This window comes from Pristis pectinata, chromosome 19 (assembly GCF_009764475.1).
Source record: "Pristis pectinata isolate sPriPec2 chromosome 19, sPriPec2.1.pri, whole genome shotgun sequence".
NCBI lineage: Eukaryota > Metazoa > Chordata > Chondrichthyes > Rhinopristiformes > Pristidae > Pristis > Pristis pectinata.
In genome coordinates, this window is record NC_067423.1 from 27,719,090 (window position 1) to 27,741,192 (window position 22,103).

General features: G+C 37.7%; 1 protein-coding gene across 5 annotated transcripts in view; it reads right to left on the reverse strand.

Annotated features, from left to right (window-relative positions):
- tbc1d22a (TBC1 domain family, member 22a) overlaps nucleotides 1–22,103 on the reverse strand; it is a 243,135-nt gene that overhangs the window by 58,247 nt on the left and 162,785 nt on the right. For all 5 annotated transcript variants that reach the window (XM_052034185.1, XM_052034181.1, XM_052034180.1 and 2 more), the window contains one exon: nucleotides 8,385–8,480. In XM_052034185.1, the coding sequence (XP_051890145.1) occupies nucleotides 8,385–8,480 (96 nt within the window). The remainder of the gene's footprint in view (nucleotides 1–8,384; nucleotides 8,481–22,103) is intronic.

Sequence of the window (22,103 nt, forward strand, 5' to 3'; positions counted from 1 at the left end):
CCACTTTATCTATATACCCAAAGTCCCTGCAATCAATTTGCTAAATCACTCTGCGCCCTCTCAAAACTCTTCAGATCCATACCAAAACTGGACCTGATACTCCAACAGTAGCTAATCTTGTCTTTTATAAAAGTTTATCACAAGTTCCTTGCTCCTTCACTAGGGTTTCTAAACTCAGGATCCTATATTGTTCTTTCAACCACTTTCACAACCTGACCTGCTATATTCAATGAACTATGCACATATACCTCCAAACCTGCTCTTGCACCCCTTTTAGAAGTGTGCCTTCCAGATTACGTTACCACTTCTTGATCTCTCTACCAAAATATACTACTTTGTACTTCTCTGCCACCTATTTGCCCACTCTATTGGCATGAAATTGATTACGTGAATCACAGTTCACTAGGCTTCAAATGCAACTGATTGGTTGCATTTGCAATTTGGTGTCAAATGCAAATTTGAAAATTGTTCCCTGTACACCCAAATCATTAATATATATTTGAAAATAACAGTGGGCCTGGTGCCAACCCCTGGGGAACTCCACTGCACACTTCTGTCAGAAAAATAACCTTTCACAACTACTGTTTTCTGACAATGCTCCCAAATAGCAATCTTTCACTTTAAGAATGTACTTTCACTTGCAGACCGTACCAGGAATACTTTACCTAACTTTTTTTTGTTTACTAACGTATTTTCCTTTGATATATAACGCCATTCACTAGAGCAAACAATAACATTCCCAACCGGTTCTAGAAAAGTCATGGCTTCCTACTGGACAGCATTTTCTTACGGCCAAAATGGCTTGGTTAGGAGTATTGAGAACTGAGTAATGTAGCTTCTAAAGTAAGCCTGACTCACAAGTGATATCTAGACATTTAGTCACAATGGAACTTGTTTAGCACATTACATTGAGTACATTTTTGGTAACAATTCTCTGGAGAGAAAAAGTAACTTTGCACCTTTTTCTTTAACCTCCATCTGCAATTTCAGAGTAATGAAACATGGCTCACCACAAGGAAAATTATCTATCTGGAACAAAGTACTTAATCATATCCCAAATAAAAAATCAACTTCAAAAATGTAACAAAAATATTTCATACTTTGTAACTTGCAAACATCCTTTCTTTTTAAAACAGGATGTCATCCAAATTTTCAGCTGTTTTACTTGTTACACACATTTGGGTCATTTTGCATTGGTTCACGTTTGTTGATGGATCAAGTTCAGCAAGTTATTACTAACAAAAATCTGGAATCATTTAATATTCTTAAGTTAACAGAATCAGTCTAGTAAATAGGTTGTTCATCGCTAGGCTCTGCAGGGTCAATAAAGTGAGAACCAATGAGATTACTGATCATTTAATATGTTTGGGAATGAGTAAGCATATCTTTGATCAAAAGATCTTTGATACAAGTTACAAATTTGCAATCAGCAGTGAAGGAGTGCTCAGCATTCATTATGCTTACAGCTGATCATAACAGCACAATGATATACAAAGGAGATCTGAGACTTACAAAAAGGAACACATTTGAATTAGACATCCTCGGTAAAATCATGTGCAGAAACCAAAATAAAAGGAAAACATGGGATTGAGAGGTAAAAATAAACAGTTACATTTTCTAAAAAAAAAATCTCCTGTATTTAAAATTTGATGGAATTAGATTCCAAATCTATAGAAGTACTTTGTAAAGCCAGAGAGGTTCTTTCATACCAATTAAAATTCAACACAAAATTAAAAATTCACTTCATTAAATAGATAAGCCCCAACAATTTCTGGCAAGTTTCATGGACTCCATCATGCCCCACAATGGGATCTACAACAGGAGCATCCACAGTGTGGCCTTGGGAGTCCTTTTGCCTCCTTATCACCATTCACTGAGTAAGCTGATAACTGAACATGCCTGAAAAACAACAAAGACTCACCACAGAAGTCAGTCCATACCAGTACGGGCACAGACCATCATATCTACTAACGCAAAGGGCCTTTCCATTGTCAGGTGACATCTACTCGCAAAGCTGTGGTCTGCACATAAATGTCAGGTTCTTTGTCTACAAGATTCACACAGCTCCAGGGACACAAGTTTGATCCTGATCTCAGGTACTGTCTTTATGTAGCTTGCACATTCTCCATGTGACCATATGACTTGGTTCCCTCCCACATCCCAAAAGACATACCGCTCAGTTATCTGGCTACTGTAAATTACATGTAGGTGCAGGTTAAGTCAAAAATTAACAAGGTGCTGTCTGGCATTTGTTATAGAGAATAAGTTGCAAGGTTATAGAGAAATAAAAAGAGGCAGAACGAGACTAATGGGATTGCCCCTGGGAGCTGGAATGGAGCCAATGGGCTAAATAGTCTCCTTCTGTGTTATGAGAAGAGAAACAACGACAGACAGTGATTTGACACAGCATCAATAACCCACAACCATGACATGGAAATACTGAATGTAAAAATCAGAGTACTGTACTATAAATCGTGTCAGTCTACAATGCACTGAAGTGGGAATTTGAATTTTTGGAGCTACAGTAACTACTGGGACGAAATGGGCAATGCAAACCAGCCAATCCCGATTCACGATCCCAAGCTCTGAAACTATTTTTTAAACATTGGAAATAAGACTGCAACCCTGGTCTTACCTTTGGCAAAATCAAGCTGCTAAATGGCTTTGGAACCAGTTCCACTTTCTCACCACCATCCCATCAGGGTCTGGGTTTAAGCAGTTATGGCACAAACGCACAGGATCTTCAACCACCACTTCCATTTCAAAAAAAAATCAAACGAGCATAATTCCACAGAACACACAAAACAATAGCAGACATCAAGCCAACCATGAATAGTTACTTCACAAGATGAATTACAGTGTCAGGGAATGTAATCTACTCGGCTGCCAAACTACACACCTGGAAACACAACAGACTTGGCCAGTATGTACAACAAAATTATTTGAAAGCATGAAAAAGATCCTTCTGCAGCAGACACCAGAGCATAGGGAGAAGAGCTCTGCAAGTCATAAGACTATAAAATATAGGAGCAGAATTAGGGCATTCAGCCCATCAAGTCTGTTCCACCATTCAATCATGGCTGATTTTCTTTTCTCAACCCCATTCTACTGCCTTCTCCCTGTAACTCTTAAGCCCTTTATCAATCAAGAACCTATCAATCTCTGCCTTAAATACACCAAAAGACTTGACCTCCACAGCCTTCTGTGGCAACAAATTCCACAGATTCACCACCCTCTGGTTGAAGAAATTCCTCTTCACCTCAGTTCTAAAGGGACATGCTTTTATTCTGAGGCTGTGCCCTCGGATCCTAGACTCTCCTACTAATGGAAGCATCCTTTCCACTTCCACTCTATCCAGTCCTTTCAGTATTCAGTAGGTTTCAATGAGATCCCCCCTCATGCTTCTGAACATTGAGTACAGGTCCTGAGCCATCAAACACTTTATGGTAGAAACTGATAGAAAACACATATATAACACACAGTAGCAAGAAAGTTTGGTTGACATCTAAGAAGCCGAGTAACAATTTGAAGAAGCAGAGCAACACTACAATGTTGAAGACAACTAGCTGATATATCAATAACTTAGAAACGTCAAATTCCAAAACACACATTAAAAAGTGGAAACGAACAAGAAGGGCATAAAGAGAATAACTTCAGTGACCTCTTCACTGCAACTAAAATGGGGAGAAAAAAAAATCAATGATATTAAGGGTCTTGACGACACATGCACTGAACAGACAAAAAAACATTTGGGTTAGTAATGACAGAGACTGGTCAACATGTGTGACATCTGATTGTATACATGAAATTTAGAGAAAACTATGCATTGTCACACTTCTGAAGCTGTACAAGGACCCCTTTCTTTCAAGAGCTTTTCATTAATTTCTTCAATTTGGCCCCTTCACAAATATTATGAACTCATTATCCTGAGTTAACTGTTCCAGGAAAATAATGTTAGCAAACAAACTGGTTTTGAGCCTGGCAAGTCGTGAACCAGCCGGGTGCTGCATCTTATGCAAGGCACTAAAGATGGCTTTGAGGAAAACCTATTTGCAGGTGACACTTCTTAACAGCGTATGACATGGGTTTGGAGGATATACATCATGGCACAAGAGCTGCAGCTGGCCCACGTGATCCAAACGCTTGTGGAAAGCATTAAACATGAAGGACTGCACAACTGCTGACAGTTGAAACATAATTAAGGGAATGTATACACAGCTTACACTTTAATATTTACATAAGTTACTGACCAATCCAACTAAACACATCAGTCTATCTACACCAAATGCAAGGCCCTTTGCCACTATCAAGAATACCATATCAGCTTCACAAGCCGAGCTGAACGTGTACTGTGCTGCTAATTATCTTAAACCAAACACAAACAGGTCAAAGTTCAGCTTCTACTACCTCTCCAAAATAAAAACCTGAGAAACAGAAGCCACATAAGGCTACTCAGTCCCTCATGCCCACTTTATCATTCAATAAGATTCTTTACCTTATTTCCACTTTCCTACACGAACTGCATATCTCTTGATTTCCCTTGAATCCAAAAATCTTTTGACATCTGTCTTGAATGTACTTCAGCAACCAAGCCTCCCAAATCCTCTTGGATAGTGAATTCTAAAGATTTGCTATCCTCTAGATAAGACAATTTCTTATTATCTCTGTCCTGTTGATTATTTTCAAACCATAACCTTGATTCTAAACAACACAGCCAAGGAAACATCAACTCCTCATCTACCCTGTCAACCCCCTTAAGAAATTTATATGTTTCAATGAAATTGTGTCTTTCTTCTACACTCAAGAGATTATGCAGCACATCTACTTAATATTTCCTCATATGACAAACTCATTGTCATGAGTGAAAAGTTAATCATCAGCCGTTTACTTTCTTGTGACTATTCCTTATAAGAACCACACTGAAAAACTGCACAGCAGTCAGTGCCCAGATCATCATCTGGAACCTGGCAAATTCAAAATGGAACACAATGGAAGTTTCATGCATGCTTGTGATCCTACAGTACCAAGTAGAAACAGAGAATGCAAATTACCCTGAATTCGCTATTGTTCATTCACAGGGACAAATCAAAGGTATTCTGCAAAGCAGCCACCTAATTTGCATTTGGTTTCTCCAATGTAGAGAGGAGACCACATCTTGAGCAATACACTAGTTATTTTTTGTGCAATACACCAAATGGAAGCATTATTTAAAGATGATTTTGTTTTACTGCTATCAGGGCATTTTTGAAGAGCTGGTACTACTGCAGTTTTGATAGTGACAACACAAGGTGGATAGAAATAAAAAAAACTAGCTTGCTTAAGAAGAAAATGGTAAATAATCAAGACAGCTTGAGATGTAATAAAATTAATGAATTTAGAAGTAACACTAAAAAAATGAGTCCTATATTGTACAGCATATCAGACCATCAATCCATAATAAGTAGAAACAAGAGTATACCATTCTGCTCCTCAAGCCCCCTCTGGCATGCAACTGGATCACAGGTGATCTGACGTTCCTCAAATTCACTTTCCTATCTTTTCCCCTTGATCCTTGATTCCCTTGCTGATTAGAAATCTAACAATTTCAGCCTTGTATATACACAAGGTCTCTGTCCCCAGAGTGCTCTCTGGCAGAAAGTTCCAAAGATATTCAACCTTCAGAGAAGAAATTCTACATCATAGTCTTAAATGGAAGCCCCTTATTTTGATACCATGCCCTCTGATTCTGGACTCAACCTTGAGAGGAAACATCCTCTCAGCATTTATCCCATCCAGCTCCTAAAGAAACGTGTGCATTTCAATGAGAGTGTTTCTTATTCTTCTAAAGTCCAGTGATTAGAACCTCAACCTATTCACTCTTTCTTCATCAGACAATCCCTCTACATCCAAGATCATGCAATGAAAGAATATTATTCCTTAAACAGGGAGGCCAAAATACTCCAGATGTGGTCCATAATTCTGTACAGTTGCAGTAAGGCTTCTCTATACCAAAATAAGAACCAACATTCCATTAGCCTTTATTATTACCTACTAGATTTGTGCTCCAGCTTTCTGTGTTTCTTACACAAGGACCCTCAAATTCCTTTGTGCTGCAGCTTTATGAAGTTTTTGTCCATTTACATAATATTGTTCTTCATTCCACAATGAACAACTTACACATCCACAAATTTGGCTGCTGTAGGTTCGCACCTTTCCACCTATGATAAACAGCTGTAGTCCCAGCACTAATCCTTGTGGAACCCCCTTGGTTACAAGTTGCCAACCTGAAAATGACTCCTCCTTATCCTTACTTGATGCCTTCTGCCTGTTAGCCAATGTTCTATCCTTGCCAATGTTTAATCTTCAACATCATGGGCTCAACCTTCTATGAGGGACTTTGTCAAATGCTTTCTGGAAGTCTATTGGTTCACCTCCAGCCACTCTGATCAAACTTCCTCAAAAAACTCTGGTAACTTTGTCAGACACTATTTTCCTTTCACAAAACCATGCTGGCTCTGCTTGATCAGATTATCATGTTCTAAATGTACTTTTTAAAATATTTAATAATTTATTTTATTAATTTTCCACCAATAGATGTAGGTCTAATTGGCCTATTGTTACCTACTCTTTGCCTCCCTCCCTTTTTGAATACAGGTGTAACACTGAAGTTACCCCAATCCTCTAGAATCTAAAGATCTTAGGAAAATTGCAACTAATGCATGCGTGATTATGCTAGTTTTTATTTTTAGCATCCTAGTAGGAGGGAACTTCTCAGCCTTAGTTTCTCTAGTAATGGTGATGGTATTTAATTAATTCCTAACATTATTCAGTACCAATAGGGCATTCATAGTATTTTCTCTGGAAGAGACCGATGCAAAATATCCACTTAACTCCTCCACCATAACCTTGTACCTCATAACTACTTCCCCAGCCTCATCCTGAGGTGCCTCAGTTCACCAGGACCTTTCTCTTCCTTTTCACATATTTAATGAAATTCTTACTGTCTGTTTTTGGTTCTAACCACAACTTGTTATTTTATCAATATGATTTTTAAATTCTTGCCATTTGGTTAAGATAGTTCCAGCATATATTCTTCATAAGAGTCCATGCTATATCAAAAACATATAAGTATCTTCATAGTTCTGAAGACTACCATTCTATACTACTGTATTTAGTCATAAAAGAGAATAAAATTATCTTTACAATAAGGACTCCAGACTTGTTTTAACAAACCACAGCTCAAAGCAGGACATTACATGAAAACTTGACTGCTATCATTGACATGCTGCAATTCCTACCCTTTAACAGATGAAATTCCTGGACAGTAGTCCAAATATAAACCTACTTTTCATTGCATTCAACACACACATTTCAACAGCTGCCGTCCTGGAACTGTCAATTTTAAAGATGTGCTGTGAAATAGACTGAAATCCAGTTGCCTGATTCTACTACTAGTCAAACATGTTCTGAACAAGATGACAATTTTGCTTCTAAAAATTTGGTTTCAAGATAGAGTTTCTGGCAAAGACAGATTTAATACCGTAATAGCAATATAGATTGCAGGATGTACTTCAAAAAATTGCAGAAAATTAAATTTACTTTCATTAATTGCAGTATTTTTTCCAGAAGGCTGTACATATATTCATTTCTTTGGTGGGAGGAAGGGAGGAAATAGCTACACTTTAAAAAAATATTTAAATCATGTGTGTAGAATTCTGTGTTAGCATCTTTTAGTTAAAACATAGTACACTGCAGTTCACTGCTCCAATCCGGAGACATGATTGATCTTATTGAGGAATCTGCTACAGAAACTGTTAAGTGTGGGTTTTTGATTGGGTGGACAGATGCCATGCACCGCAAGTGGTTGAGAGGGAGATCAAAAACTCTGGAAGTGGCTGACATGGAAACCAGAGACTTGGAAGCACGATAGAGATCTTTTTTGTGAAATCCACAAAATCACAATTAAATTGAATGTAACTAAATACAGTGTTAAATAGCCAAGTATGAGTCATTGGATAGGAATAGTAATTTAGTTTCTCTGAAGGACAATTTTTTAAAATATAATTCAGTATATTTCATACTGTAGTTTTTAAATAAACAGAATTCTCTCAAACTAATTTTAAACTCTTAAATTTAACCTACTTCCTCTCAAGTATTGATTATGGTCCTTGGCTGATAATTCACCTGTTAGTATGATGATAACATTAGATTCTTAAATGTTACTTTTTTTTTAACAAGTAAATAATTTCATTGTGTAATACATCACTTGCTTTAAAGCAGCAAATTATGGGGCTCGACATTTTACAGTTCCACATGTTTTAAGCTCTACTATGTGACAAATGCAATTATCATCGATAATCAAAGATTGCAATCGTTAAGTATATAAAGGGAAAGTAGACTCTCACCTGAAAGTCTCTCTCTTCCAATAGTTCTTTTCTCCATCGGACAAGGAAGGCAGCACAAACGTACAGATGGAAGTGAGAAAATCCCTCCGGTTCAGACTACAAGACAAATACATTGTTACTTATTCCCATTAAAAGTAATTTACTTTGTCTTTTCCTCTAATTTCCTCTTCATTCTTACCCCATAATCAGGGAATTAACACAAACATTTCATTTTACTCTTGCACATCTATCAGTATGTAATGTTTTTGTCCAGTTCATGCAGCTAATCTCAGAAAACTGAATGGGTTATTGAACAGCAGAGACTGCACTATTGGTTATGAAATAACAATGAACATGAGGTCCTCAAAACAAATGATAAACTCATTGGATTTTGCTGGTCTAATCTGATCAGCCACCTACTCACAGCTGTACCTACAGAAAATCGTTCAAAAGCTTGATAAAATGACTTGAATAATAAGCCAGAATAATACCTCAAGAGCAACACTCTGACATCTTCAATAATTAATACCTGCTTTGGAGTCATAAGCGTGCTCAACATCACCAAGACTGCCATTCTGAATAAACCAATGCCAGGATAGTAAACAACTTATAGGCATCATTTAACAACTGACGAATGATGTTAAACCACATAGGTAATGAATAGCTAAAAGACTGAGAATTCATTGATCAAGGCAGCATTACGTTTTTTAAAAATATGTTTTTTAACATTTAATTTAATTAATTCCACTAACTCAATGTTATTACCTGAGAAAAATTAGGAACTAAACATCAAAAAAATACAGTAACACAGTAAAACTTGCCAGAAACCTCTCATATCTTTAGGTCCAATCAGGTACAACCGTAAAAATGTATGGTTTAACGAATATACCACTTTTAAGATGAAATTTAAATTAATTTGGAAAAAGAAATAATACAATAAGTACTTGACTGCTTTTTGCTTCCAAGAACTGAACTGTGAAGCAGTTGGTTTTATTTGTTCTTCAAACAATGATTTTGAGCCAGTCTAATCTGTCATTATCAATAAGTTCCAGCTTGTACAATCTCAATATAAAACTGAAGAATGTAAAAGAAAATGAAAACAAATGGCAAATTTGATCAAACATGCCAAATCAGAGCAAGCTTTAAAGTCCAAGTCTGCACAGATCTTTGGTTAAAAAAAAGACAAATTATCTACATGTATTTTAACAAACATTTTTAAAAAATGGTTTCCTCAACTTCTTCTTTTGGGGGAGGGGGTGGGGGGTGGGGAATGTTACCATTAAAAAAAGTCAATTACAAGAAAAATTGGCATACTGCTAGAGTTGAGTTAAAGTATTGTTCCCCATTTGTCTCAGATAGTAGAACTGTGCTGCTGTTAGTTTATAGGGTTGAAACTCAGATAGATGGTAAACAAACAGTGCTCTCTTTCTGGGCAAGCTACCACTCAAGAAATTTGCTCTAATAATTATCAGATCCACAAAAACAGAACTCAAATTAATCCAATCCCATTGGCCTTTTGTATACTTTTAGTCAATCTGTATTTGAAAAGGAATGAGGTGGTTAACATTTTGATAGAAATACTTTGTAAAGTAACCAAAAGGGAAATAGAGGCAAATTGCTTTTAAGGTCTGATTAATTTAAAAAAACAAGTGCTAATAGATTTTAAATCCCAGTCAAATATGGTAAATACAGCACTAAAGTTGCCAATGCCTGTAATAGGAATTATGCATCTTATCAAACCATCTTGTCTGATTGTTTTTACAGTCCTTCAAATATTTTCAAGTGAATATCCAACCCCGTTTGGAGGTTAGTCCTGACTATGCTTCTTCTACATACCTTTCAGCCACAGCTTTACTGTTCAGTAAAAATTGCTTGAAAGAAAAAAAAACTAATTTTTCTTCAAGTTCTTCTGCAATAAATGAACTTTAAAAAGCTAACTGAAATTCTTGCATCGTAACCATAAATCAAACGAATCAGCTGTGACAAACAGTGCAAATGACAGTGAAAACTTGGATGAAAAATGAGAGAACTTGGAAGGAAATTGGGGGACAAAAGGGGTGAGATGGGGAAGGAAATTCCAATTTGAACTTACAAAATTTAATGTGCACCTACACAGATGAAGTCTGTTCCTGAATTATGCACCGAATTAAGTTAAAACAGAATTTGTGCCAAAAGACAGAAACAAACACTAGTTTGAAAACCTCACCAGTACCTTCATCATGCAAGCAGCCTTCTAGCACTGCCCACACTCCGAGAATAAACATGAAATAAATGTTAAAGAATGTAAATATGTACTTTAGCAACTATGATTCTGCCAGAAAGGTTCTAATATCTTAGTTTCCATTCAAGACACGCACTGGCTCTCATTCCAAAGCATTGTACAAAAAAGCCATGGAATATCCAAAGTTCCTACTAAATGACTGATAGTACAAAAATTCTCTGATGACTAAAGCACCAATTAGAGCAACAAAGGAGCAAACAAGAAAAATAAGTACCTGTTTATGTGTCTTAACAGAGGAAGCTTAATCTTCACAATTGAAACTCATATAGAACTCCCCGCAGGTATTGAAATTTAAAGACTTTTTTTTTAAATGAGCATACTTTCCCAAATCCTTTCCAAAATTCAATGGCTAAGACCACAGAGAGGATACATTTAAAAAAAATGAAATTAGATCATAAAGTGCTCTTTCTGTGCACAAGTTAATGCTGATATTGGCCCTGCTTCTGTGGGATAATGATGGCCAAACTGCCAGCATTTGGAATCATTATCTTGCATAAGAGCATCAGGATTTCCACACACTTGCATGCAAGTACAGAAATCTTGTTGTTCAGAGCAATTTATCTCTGTGCAGCAGACTGCGCTTAGATCCTTGACATCTCCCAACCACAGCAAGGACAAGAGGGGTGAGAACAGAATGTGGGAAATGGAAAAAATGCAGTTCAGAGCTCTGCCAACTATGTGGAGGCAAAATCTCAGTTAAAGAAAAAGGCAGGCATGAGATTAGTACTGCTTTCTGAAACTTCTTGTAAAAACTCTGTTCCATTCACCCAGTTTCTCCAGTTCCATTCCATCTTTCTGACAACTTTCAAGATGTCTTCTTTTATCCTGAACTATGGTTTTCCCTCCATGATAATTGAAAGGATTTTCAACCACATCTACTCCAGATCATGACTTTCTGCTCCTTGGTTTCCCGTGTCTTCGTCACTAGCCTCTGCATTCAATGGATCAAACCTCTGTAACTTCCACTGCGATTCTGCCATGAAAAACTTGCTCCCTCTCCTTTCCTTCAGCATTCCGAAGGGACCATTTCTTACGCAACTCCATAGTTCACCCTTCCATCTCCACCGACACCCAATCCCTCTTTCATGCAACACCTGTCCTTTTACCTCTTCCCTTTCAATTATCTAAGGATCCAAACACCCCATCCAAAAGAAGCAACAATTCAGTTGCTTGTCAATTTTAATTCCCTATTCTACTTCCATGGTGACCTATGCCAGTATCTGGAGTGTTTTGCATCTAATGCTCAACTATTTTTTCCCCTCACTCCACTGATTTCATTCATCTCCTACTTCCATCTCCTCCAGACAGATCAATTGTGATTCATCAGCCCCTAACCATCCTTCCTCTCGCACTTGTGTCATTTAGTCTCCCGGTCTCCACCCTGTTACAGACATTTCTGTTGTTTACTCCACTCCTTCCTTTTTTCTGTAAATTAAAAGATGTCTGATTTCTAACCTCTGCCAGTTCTGATGCAAGGTCATTGATCTGAATCTCTTCATAGATGCTGCCTAATCTGACCGTGTTAGGCCAGGCTCTGTAATTTAAGATGATCTGTGGATGGGTTACCTAAAAATAAATTTAGCAAAATAAGTTTACTTTCAAATATCTAATTGATTTTCTAATCTGTATATTTTTAGTATTTAAAGGTACTTTAAAAATGTACTGCAGTATTTTTTGGGTTCATTTAACTTAAAGATTGACTTGTCTTTTTGATTAGGTTTTGATAAAGATTTCAACAATTCTTAATGTCTCTAGCATATTTTTGTGACCGTTCCAGCAGCATTTGAGGGCATAGCTTAACTGGCTGTCAGCTTCTTTAATAATTTTGCAAGTTGGGCTTTGAGAGTCGAGTCAGGAACCTCATTTTAGGTTCTGATATTATGGAAGGTCCTTAGGTTGTGCAGAGCCTCACCACCAGGAAATTATGGGAGGATTCTCCAACTTGCTGCACAATTGTAAAACTGATTAGACACTGATGTTAAATTTATGCAATGACCCAAATTACCTGGGAGTTGTGATTGGCCCACAGTTTGGCCTAAATCTTCACAGCTAGCAGGGGCAGAAGTTCCGCGCACAGAAATGCTGGAAAATACTGACAGTCAGCAATGTTGGGTCACATGGCTTAACAGTGTTCAGACAGTCAAGACCTAGGGATTTTTTTGAAAGTACTGAAAAATGTTCAAAAGCATTCAAAATCTTAATTAATTATAACTTCAACATTTTCTTTTGCCAAAAATGAATACAAAATTTAAGTATCACCTTGGTCTACTACAGCTGCTGCACTCCACCGAAACACATGGAGTCGCTGTTTCTGAGCCAGGTCTAACCTAACACAGGGCAGATTGCTTATCTTAACTACTAGAAATTTTCAGAAGGTTTGCATTCTGTTGTTGCAATCCACGTGCAATCCAATCATGAAGTACACTTATTAGAAAGTCCAGGCTTCCAAGTTTGCGCAGGTGTCTTTGACAATCAGACACCTGTATGAAGTTCCATACAGAACAGATAGAATTTCACAGGAAAATCTGACCCTTGATTAACATAACACCTCTTGGCAATTTCTTTCACAAATATAATGAAGCAGCATTTAAAGTATCCCATCAACTCCACCAGCATGTCTTAGAGGTTATTGCTAATTAGTGAGTGGTTCCAAGAGTATTACGTCATAGGTTTCAGATGATATTGATAAACATAAGTTCTCAAAATAATTTTGCCTATTTTTGCCCAAATAATAGGTTATGATTTGATAAACATTATTTAATTTTTTGTCCTTCAGTCATCATCACACAGGAACTATACAAAAACATTACAACCACAAATACCCAACATGAATGAGAATCAAAAAACTGCAGAGCTGGAAATCTGAAATAAAAACAGAAAATGTTCAAAACACTCAGATTAGGCTGCATTTGTAGAAAGAGACAGAGTTCTGATTAAGGGTCTTGGATCGGAACCGTTTCTTTCCACAGATGCTGCCTTACACCTGCTGAGTGTTTCCAGTATCTTCTGTTTTTCTTTCCAGCACAATCTAGTACTGACAGAAAGAATTTAAAATGAAACTGAATGGACTTGCTTCCACCTGCATTACCTTATTGATTACTGAAGCACAATCTCCACAAACTCAAAATACAAAGGAATAATTTTAAAGTAATGATCTTATGTTCAGGACAATGATTATAAAAACAGCATTTTCTGTTCTTACTGAAGCATGAATGCCGTGTCTTGAACACTGAATGGAAGTAGCACAGAATTTACATAAGTAAAATATTTATTTTCCATTTCAGCCCTATGAGCAATTAGATCCATTATTTTCACGCCCATTAATCATTTTTGCTGTTTCAGATCATCTGCAATCCATGTCATGCAGTTCTTTGGTCTTTGGCCAGCTATTTTGCTCCATTTAAACCTCAGTGGTTCAAAAGATTATGCATTTGCAATTTCTGGGGGCTGGATGTATGTCAAATGCATTTGTTTTTTGCAAGTCTATTACAATTTAGATTTTTCTTTCCTCCCAGCAAATGTTAAAAGATGTGCGGCAGATTACATCAGAAAGTCGCTTTTTAAAATCACCCAAAAATGAACAATCTCATTGAGTAAGTTATGTGGCAATTCTTCTTCTCTGGTAATAAAAGGCACAACATTTTATCCCACTCGGGCTGCGTTTTTTATTTTAACTGAAAAAGGAGCATAAATGTTCTTGCACCATTCACCATTCAGCTGAAAAAAAATCAAGATACAATATTTTTTTTTAAATAAAATTTCTTTTACTCTGACAGAGCTGTCATTGCTTTCTGAACTGATGTGAATGGTCTATCACTACCAACTAATTAAGGCTGAAAGCCAACATAACAGAACACATTTCCACATCCAGCCTTGGAATCACAAAGATGGGAACCTCACTCAGAATAACATCCACACATCAGTAAATTTGAAAGCTTAGCTTGAAGCTAAATCTTTTAAAATCAAATAGATTATTGTATTTATCAGTTGCATGCTCAAAATTTAGAGCCCTGCAGATAAGGACTATCTTAACTTTTGAAGATGGTTTAGAATGAGTGATAGCAGATCTGGCAGTTGTTACATAACATGCTTAATTTTCTTTTCCATTAGAAATCATGTGCTTTGTATGACTAGTGACTAATCTAATATTGGCCATTTTACACTCTACCCAAGTAATAAAATTACCCCTGTGTTCACCTTAGGTTTTGGCTTGGTTATTTTTTTTTCCCCCAAATCTTTAACAAGGAATGGAAATAATAGACGTGGTTGTTCATAGGGATGGTGAATTAACACTTTACATTCAGCCTGGTGGACACGGCATTTGTGCTTCAATAAATTAGAAAATGCAAGAAACACTCAGCAGGTCTTTCCACAGATACTGCCTGACCTGCTGAATATTCTTAGCTTCTTCTGATTTTAGTTCTGCTTTCTAGCAGGTCATTTTTGGGGGGATTTTGGTATTGGTTTATTATTGTCATTTGTACTGAGGTACAGTGAAAAATTTGTCTTGCATACCATTCATACAGATCAATTTATTACACAGTGCAGATACATTGAGTTAGTAGAGAGTGCATTGAGGTAGTACAGGTTAAAACAATAACAGAATACAGAGAATTGCACAGCTACAGGGAAGTGCACTGCAGGTAGACAATACAGTGCAAGGTCATAACAAGGTAGATTGTGAGGTCAAGAGTCCATCTCATCTTATAAGGCAACCATTCAATAGTCTTATCACAGTGGGATAGAAGCTGTCCTTCAGCATAGTGACATGTGCCCTCAGGCCCCTGTATATTCTGCCTGATGGGAGAGGAATGAAGAGCGAATGATCCGGGTGGGTGGGGTCATTTTATGGGGCAGGCACGGTAATGTGACGCTATTACAGTGCCAGCGACCCAGGTTCAATTTTTGCCGCTGCCTGTAAGGAGTTTGTAAGTTCTCCCCGTGTCTGCGTGGGTTTCATCAGGGTGCTCCGGTTTCCTCCCACATTCAAAAGACATACAGGTTAGGAAGTTGTGGGCATGCTATGTTGGCGCCAGAAGCATGGCGACACTTGCCGGCTGCCCCCAGAACATTCCATGCAAAAATGCACTTCACTGTGTTTCAATGTACGTGTGACTGATAAAGATCTTATCTTAACTTATGTATAGACAGAGTCCATGGTGGGGAGGCTGGTTTCTGTGACGCACTGGACTGCGTCCACAACTCTCTGCAGTTTCTTGCAGTCCTGGGCGGAGCTGTTACCATACCAAGCCGTGATGCATCCAGATAGGATGCTTTCTATGGTGCATTGATAAAAGTTGGTGAGTGTCAAAGAGGACATGCCAAATTTCTTTAGCCTCCTGAGGAAGTAGAGGCACTGGTGAGCTTTCTTGGCCATAGCGTCTATGTGGTTGGACCAGGACAGGCTGTTGGTGATGTTCACTCCCGGGAACTTGAAGCTCTCAACCCTCTCGACCTCAGCACCATTGATGTAGGCAGGTGCATGTACACTGCTCCCTTTCCTGAAGTCAATGACCAGCTCTTTGGTTTTGCTGACATTGAGGGAAAGCTTGTTGTCACAACACCATGTCACTAAGCTCTCCATCTCCTTCCTGTACTCCAACTCATCGTTATTTGAAATACGACCCACCACGGTGGTATCATCTACAAACTTGTAGATGGAGTTAGAGCAGAATCTGGCCATGCAGTCGAGTATATAGGGAGTCGAGAAGGGGGCTGAGGATGCAGCCCTGTGGGGCACCAGTGTTGAGAATAACCGTGGTGGAGGAGTTGCTGCCTATCCTCACTGATTGCAGTCTGTTGGTCAGAAAGTCAAGGATCCAGTTATAGAAGGAGGTGCTGAGTCCCAGGTCTCGGAGTTTGGTGATGAGTTTACTTGGAATTATAGTATTGAAGGCAGAGCTGTAGTCAATAAACATTAGTCTAACATAGGTGTCTTTACTGTCCAGATGCTCCAGAGATGAGTGTAGGGCCAGGGAAATGACGTCCACTGTTACGGCGGTAGGTGAATTGCAGTGGGTACAGGTTGTCTGAGAGGCTGGAGTTGGTGCGTGCCATGACCAGCCTCTCAAAGCACTTCATGATGGTGGATTTTCACGACATTTCTGCTAAATGACCAGGGCAATCTGATCCAGAGCCTAAAGCAACTCTGCTCAATTCTTGAATTATTTTGAAGTCTTTATAAAACTGCAAAGTGCCCTATTGCTTATACACTAAATTTTTACCAATTTCCAGATTATAACATCCCCCGATTCTCCAGAGAGCTAAGGATAGTGGTATACTTGAGGAAGTATTATTTGATAGACCATGAACTAAATTAATGGTGAGGCAACTTCCTTAATACTAGACAAGGTATCTTTATTAGTCACATGTACATCGAAACACACAGTGAAATACATTTTTGCGTAGAGTGTTCTGGGGGCAGCCCACAAGTGTCACCACGCTTCCAGTGCCAGCATAGCTTGCCCACAATGTCCTAACCTGTACGTCTTTGGAATGTGGGAGGAAACCAGAGCACCCGGAGGAAACCCACGCAGACACGGGGAGAAGGTACAAACTCCTTACAGTGGCCGGAATTGAACCTGGGTTGCTGGCACTGTAAAGCATTACGCTAGCTGCTACACTTCATTGCCACTTAAATAATACAAGCACACCATAACATTACCAACATTAATAATTTGGTCGAAATGTTGATTCTGCATTTTTTGTTTGTAAGGTCATGCAGAGGATAGAAGGGAATTGTGCAAAAAGCATTTTTGGCAAAATATTGTGGGGTAGATCACATATCTCAGCACTGTGTCCAAAATATCGCTAATGTACATTTAATCTACTTTGCATTTTCTGACTTTCCAAGCAGTGGGTCAGATTTGCACATCCTGCACCTCACATGGGAACGTTCTGAAATAAATGCAGTTCAAAAATTGTATTATTCAATTGGCAATATTGTTCTACATATGCTGTAATATAAGACTACTTAATTTCTAAGGCATGAGCATAATTGAAACCTAGGAAGCAAAACATTCATACATAATTTAGATTTCATTCTTTTGCACATAGGTAATTCAAAACACACGAGCAAATATTTAATGAAACAATGTTTACGACATTTGTATTAGTTTAAATTTGACAGTTTAACCTTGTACTTCCACATTTATAATAAAACCAGAGCAAAAGAACGCTTGAACAAATGATTAGTCTTAAGATAACAATGCTAAAAAGTAAATAATCATATTCTTTATTTTAAGTTGCTTCCAGGTGCAGTAACAAACACTGAAACCTGAAATTCATGGACTCCTTCTCCTGGACTGTGCTGCTTCCACTGCTGGGATGCTGGTTCCCAGCTCATCAGCACAATACAGAAGAATGTTGTGCAACGCAGGGGCTCTCCCAGCATAAGTGCTCGGATGCAATCAAAAATGACTTGTTCAGTGAGTGAGACCCCAGCCTCATCCTTACCAGGTGATGGAATTGCCACAGTACAAACATTCAACATTCTTTGACATTGATACATTCAAAAACTCTCAGGAACTATTAATAATATTTAAATCTCAAAAGTTATAATTCTATGTCACTAAAAACATTCACATACATAATTCAACACAACTAAACTAGTTGAATTAAATGAAATTTTAAATAAGGCCAGTGTCCCCTACAGCAATTTTTTTCAATACTTTCAGTGGGGCCCCTGTACTTGTGCCAGGTAACCCAATAGGTTTCCCAGTCTGAGAACTGGGGAAAACATGTAGGCTTGTGTTGTCCCATTGGACTGGCACAATGGAAGAGTAGCCTGCAGCACTGACAGCAGAGCAGATGCCACAGCCAGTTTAGTCTCACCCCAGTGCCAGATCTCAGAACTTCCAAAGAGAATCAGAACTAAGCCCATCAACGGCACAATCAGCCAGATGAAAGGTCTACCCAAATCACTTCCCTTTATTAACATTAATGCTACAAAAAAAAAGGCAAGGTATAAAATTCTCCAGAAAATTTGAGAAATAATAAAAAAAAGGCTTTGATTACATCAGAATTATTAAACAAGCCTTTTTTGTAGGCATTCAATTGTTGACGACAGAGGTCTGGCACAGGCATGCATTGCACTACACTAGACAACAGTGTCCTGTGGACTTGCTGATTGGTGGGTTGGCGAATGATGGGGGGGGGGGGGGTAGTTGATGGGAACAAAAATGCAATTAGTATAGGATTAGAATAAATGGATGCTTGATAGTTAGCACAGACTCAATGGTTAAAAGGGTCTGTTTCCATGCTCTACAGCTTTGACAATGACTGTGACTTCTTTTCAAATACAAGTCAGTTGCTGCATAAAACTACAGATGAAAGCAAAATCTGGATTAATCTAATTTAAAGTGGTGGTGGCAGCAAACATTCACATATATATATTTTCACATGAAGACTTTGTATATATAATAACACAGATGTCTTATAATGGTGACCAAAATAGTTAGTGCGCACAAATGTGTGCTGAGATGTCAAGTTCTGTATATTGTCATGGTTTACTCAGGTTCCAGAACATTGGCTAAGTTCATACAGCCACAAACTCCACATATTCCACATGAGAAAAGATCTAATCTCAGCCTGCCTTAGTACCATTTACAATTATTACTTTCTTCAACATTATTTTTGCAGTATGCAATTTATTACAGTCTAAAAGCTGTAAAGGAGGAAGGTGATAAACATGCCACATTAATGTCAATGTGAAGATGAAAACTACGTACATTACATTAAACTGATGAATACTCTACTTGCCTCCTACTCTCATGGTAATGAAGGCAGTCATTTTGAAGAGAGCTGAGATACAAGACAACAGCTCAGTGTTCCACTGAATCTACTGTGATATCACAAGAAATAAGCCACGCTAAGAAATTTTGAAGAGTTAAACCAAACAAATTCCTGTTATATCATATAAAAATCAGCATCAACTTGCACATAATTGAAAAATAATTTTTAAAGGGAATATATGTTTGTGGGCAAGTTTTGTTGCTACAAATGCATATCTTAAGTGATCATGTACGTATTACAGTTTAATCAGTATAAACCACTTCAACAGTTCTAATTGGTCATTTTAGAAACACAAAATTGTTATCGTTACGACACATCCTTTTATCAATGTCATCAATTGCCAATGAAGATTATGCACCTTTTCACATTTGTTACAGTACTTTAGACTTTCACAGAAAAAAATTCATTAAATCCAGTGGCTATACCTGCATACTAATCCACAATTAGTACAAAATATATTATTTTAATAATACAATTTTCAAGAAGTGGTTTACTTAGAATATCTTGCTGGTTGAATATTGAGTTGAAAGACGTTAAAATTCCCATACCTTTTTTAAAAAATAACATTTCTATTTATTGTGGTAATATGCACCTGAGGGACATCTTTGTTCTGAGCGAATTACTCCTCTCAATCAAATGAGTCCATGAAAAGGAATGATCCATGACAATTAAGGTAACTTTTTGGCAATCGAGTGATCATTTCCTGGTTAGAATCATCTTACTAGTATGTGTTATTATGAAATATGAAGATCTTAGATCCCATAGATTCCAAAAGGCATTGTTACTTATTTGGCAATCTCTTCATTGTTTACAATTTCAAATCAGAAATTTGTATTTTTGCATTAAAGAGACATAAACGTGACAGTTTAAATGTCACTTATTAAATGGTATGATTTGTCACTGAGGTGTCAAATGAGATTATTTAAAGAACATTATAGATTTTGATGAGACACAGACTGACGCAAATATAATGTGAACAGACAAATACAAACCAAGTTAGGTTCAACCAAACAAGGAAAAACAAATTATGATGTGGTAACATTGCTGCAATCAAGAAAACAACATGAATTAGTTACCAGTAAAGAGTGAAATTGATCACGAGGTGGTAATGGAGTTAGAACGGAGCTGATAGAGCCACCTGTGCTCACTACTCCCCTACATACTACAGAGCTTGCACTTATTTATAACCATATCCCTGATGAGCAGAGAGACTTCTGGCTGGAACAGGCATCACAATAAGATGGCCGCTGATGATTGCACAATATTCAATTCCTTTTACAACTCCTCAGCAAATGAAGCAGCCTATGCTTGCGTGCAGCAGGATCCAGACAACACTAAGACATGGGCTGATAAATGGCAAATAATATATGTTCCATAAAAGAACCAGGCAATGACCATCTACAACAAGAGAGAGTCTAACTATCTGCCCTTGATATTCTGTGACACTGCCGTCGCCGAGAAGTCCACCATCAGTCCTCTGGGGGCTGGGGAATTATGATTCAACAGAGAATCAGCTGGTCAGGCCACATAAATAGCAACCAGAAGAATGACTCATCTCCCGACTCCCCAAGGTCTTTTTACCATCTACAAGGCACAACTCAAGTGCGTGATAGAATGCTGTCTATGTGCATAAATGAGTGCAGTTCCAACAACCTGAGAAGCTTGACACCATCCTGAACACAGCAGCTCAATTGATTGTTGCCCAAACATTAACCACCCTAAACATTGAGTCCCTCCACCACCACTGCACAATGGCTTGAGAGTTGCCATCTACTGCAATTACTCACCCAGGCTACAGCAAGTGCATGGGATCACACCAGCTACAGGTTCCCCTCCTGGTCACACATCATCCTCATTTGGAAATATGTTGGTGGTTCTTCATCATTTCTGGGTCTAAATCTTGGAACTCTTCACCCAACAGCACTGTGTAACTACCTTCACTAGAAGGATTGCATTGGGTCAAGGTGGTGAGTCATAACCACGTTCTCAAGGGCAATTAGGGACGGGCAAAAATGCTGGCTTTGGCCATGACACTGACATTCCATCAAATGAATAAATATTTATTCAGTTTATTATATCAGCCTGCATTTGAACACCAAGAATTATTTAGATATCGAGTCATACTGGTGGAGTTGCAAATTTCCCCTCATTCTTCACTTGGTACTCATGAAATATACAAAACCAATATGACTGCTGAAAAAAAATCTTCTGCTTTGATAAGTGATAGCTTTGATTATACTAAAGCATTGCAGTAGGATCATTAAAGTTAAAAATGAAGTAGAATTCAAATTGATAGCTGATGCTTTCAGGTTGAAAATAAATCTCAATGGAAAGGTATGGCATGAGAAAGTTACCAAAGATGTGTTCATCTGAAATAATATTTAAATAAAATTCTTTGCTTCTCTTTGCTCTGTATTTATTTCATAATTAATCCAAAACTGTCTGGTGTGTTACATCCTATCCAAAACAATTTATTCTGTACATAAATATTACATTTGTTTTGAAGTTTAATTGTGATTCAATAAAAACCTTTTGCTTATGTATTCCAAACTTACTGGTCAGAACAATTAAGTAACGAAACAGTTAAGCCATTAATGTTGCAAAAGAAATTACTGCCTAAACATTCCTACAGCATACAACTTAAAAGACTTTTTCATTGGTCTATA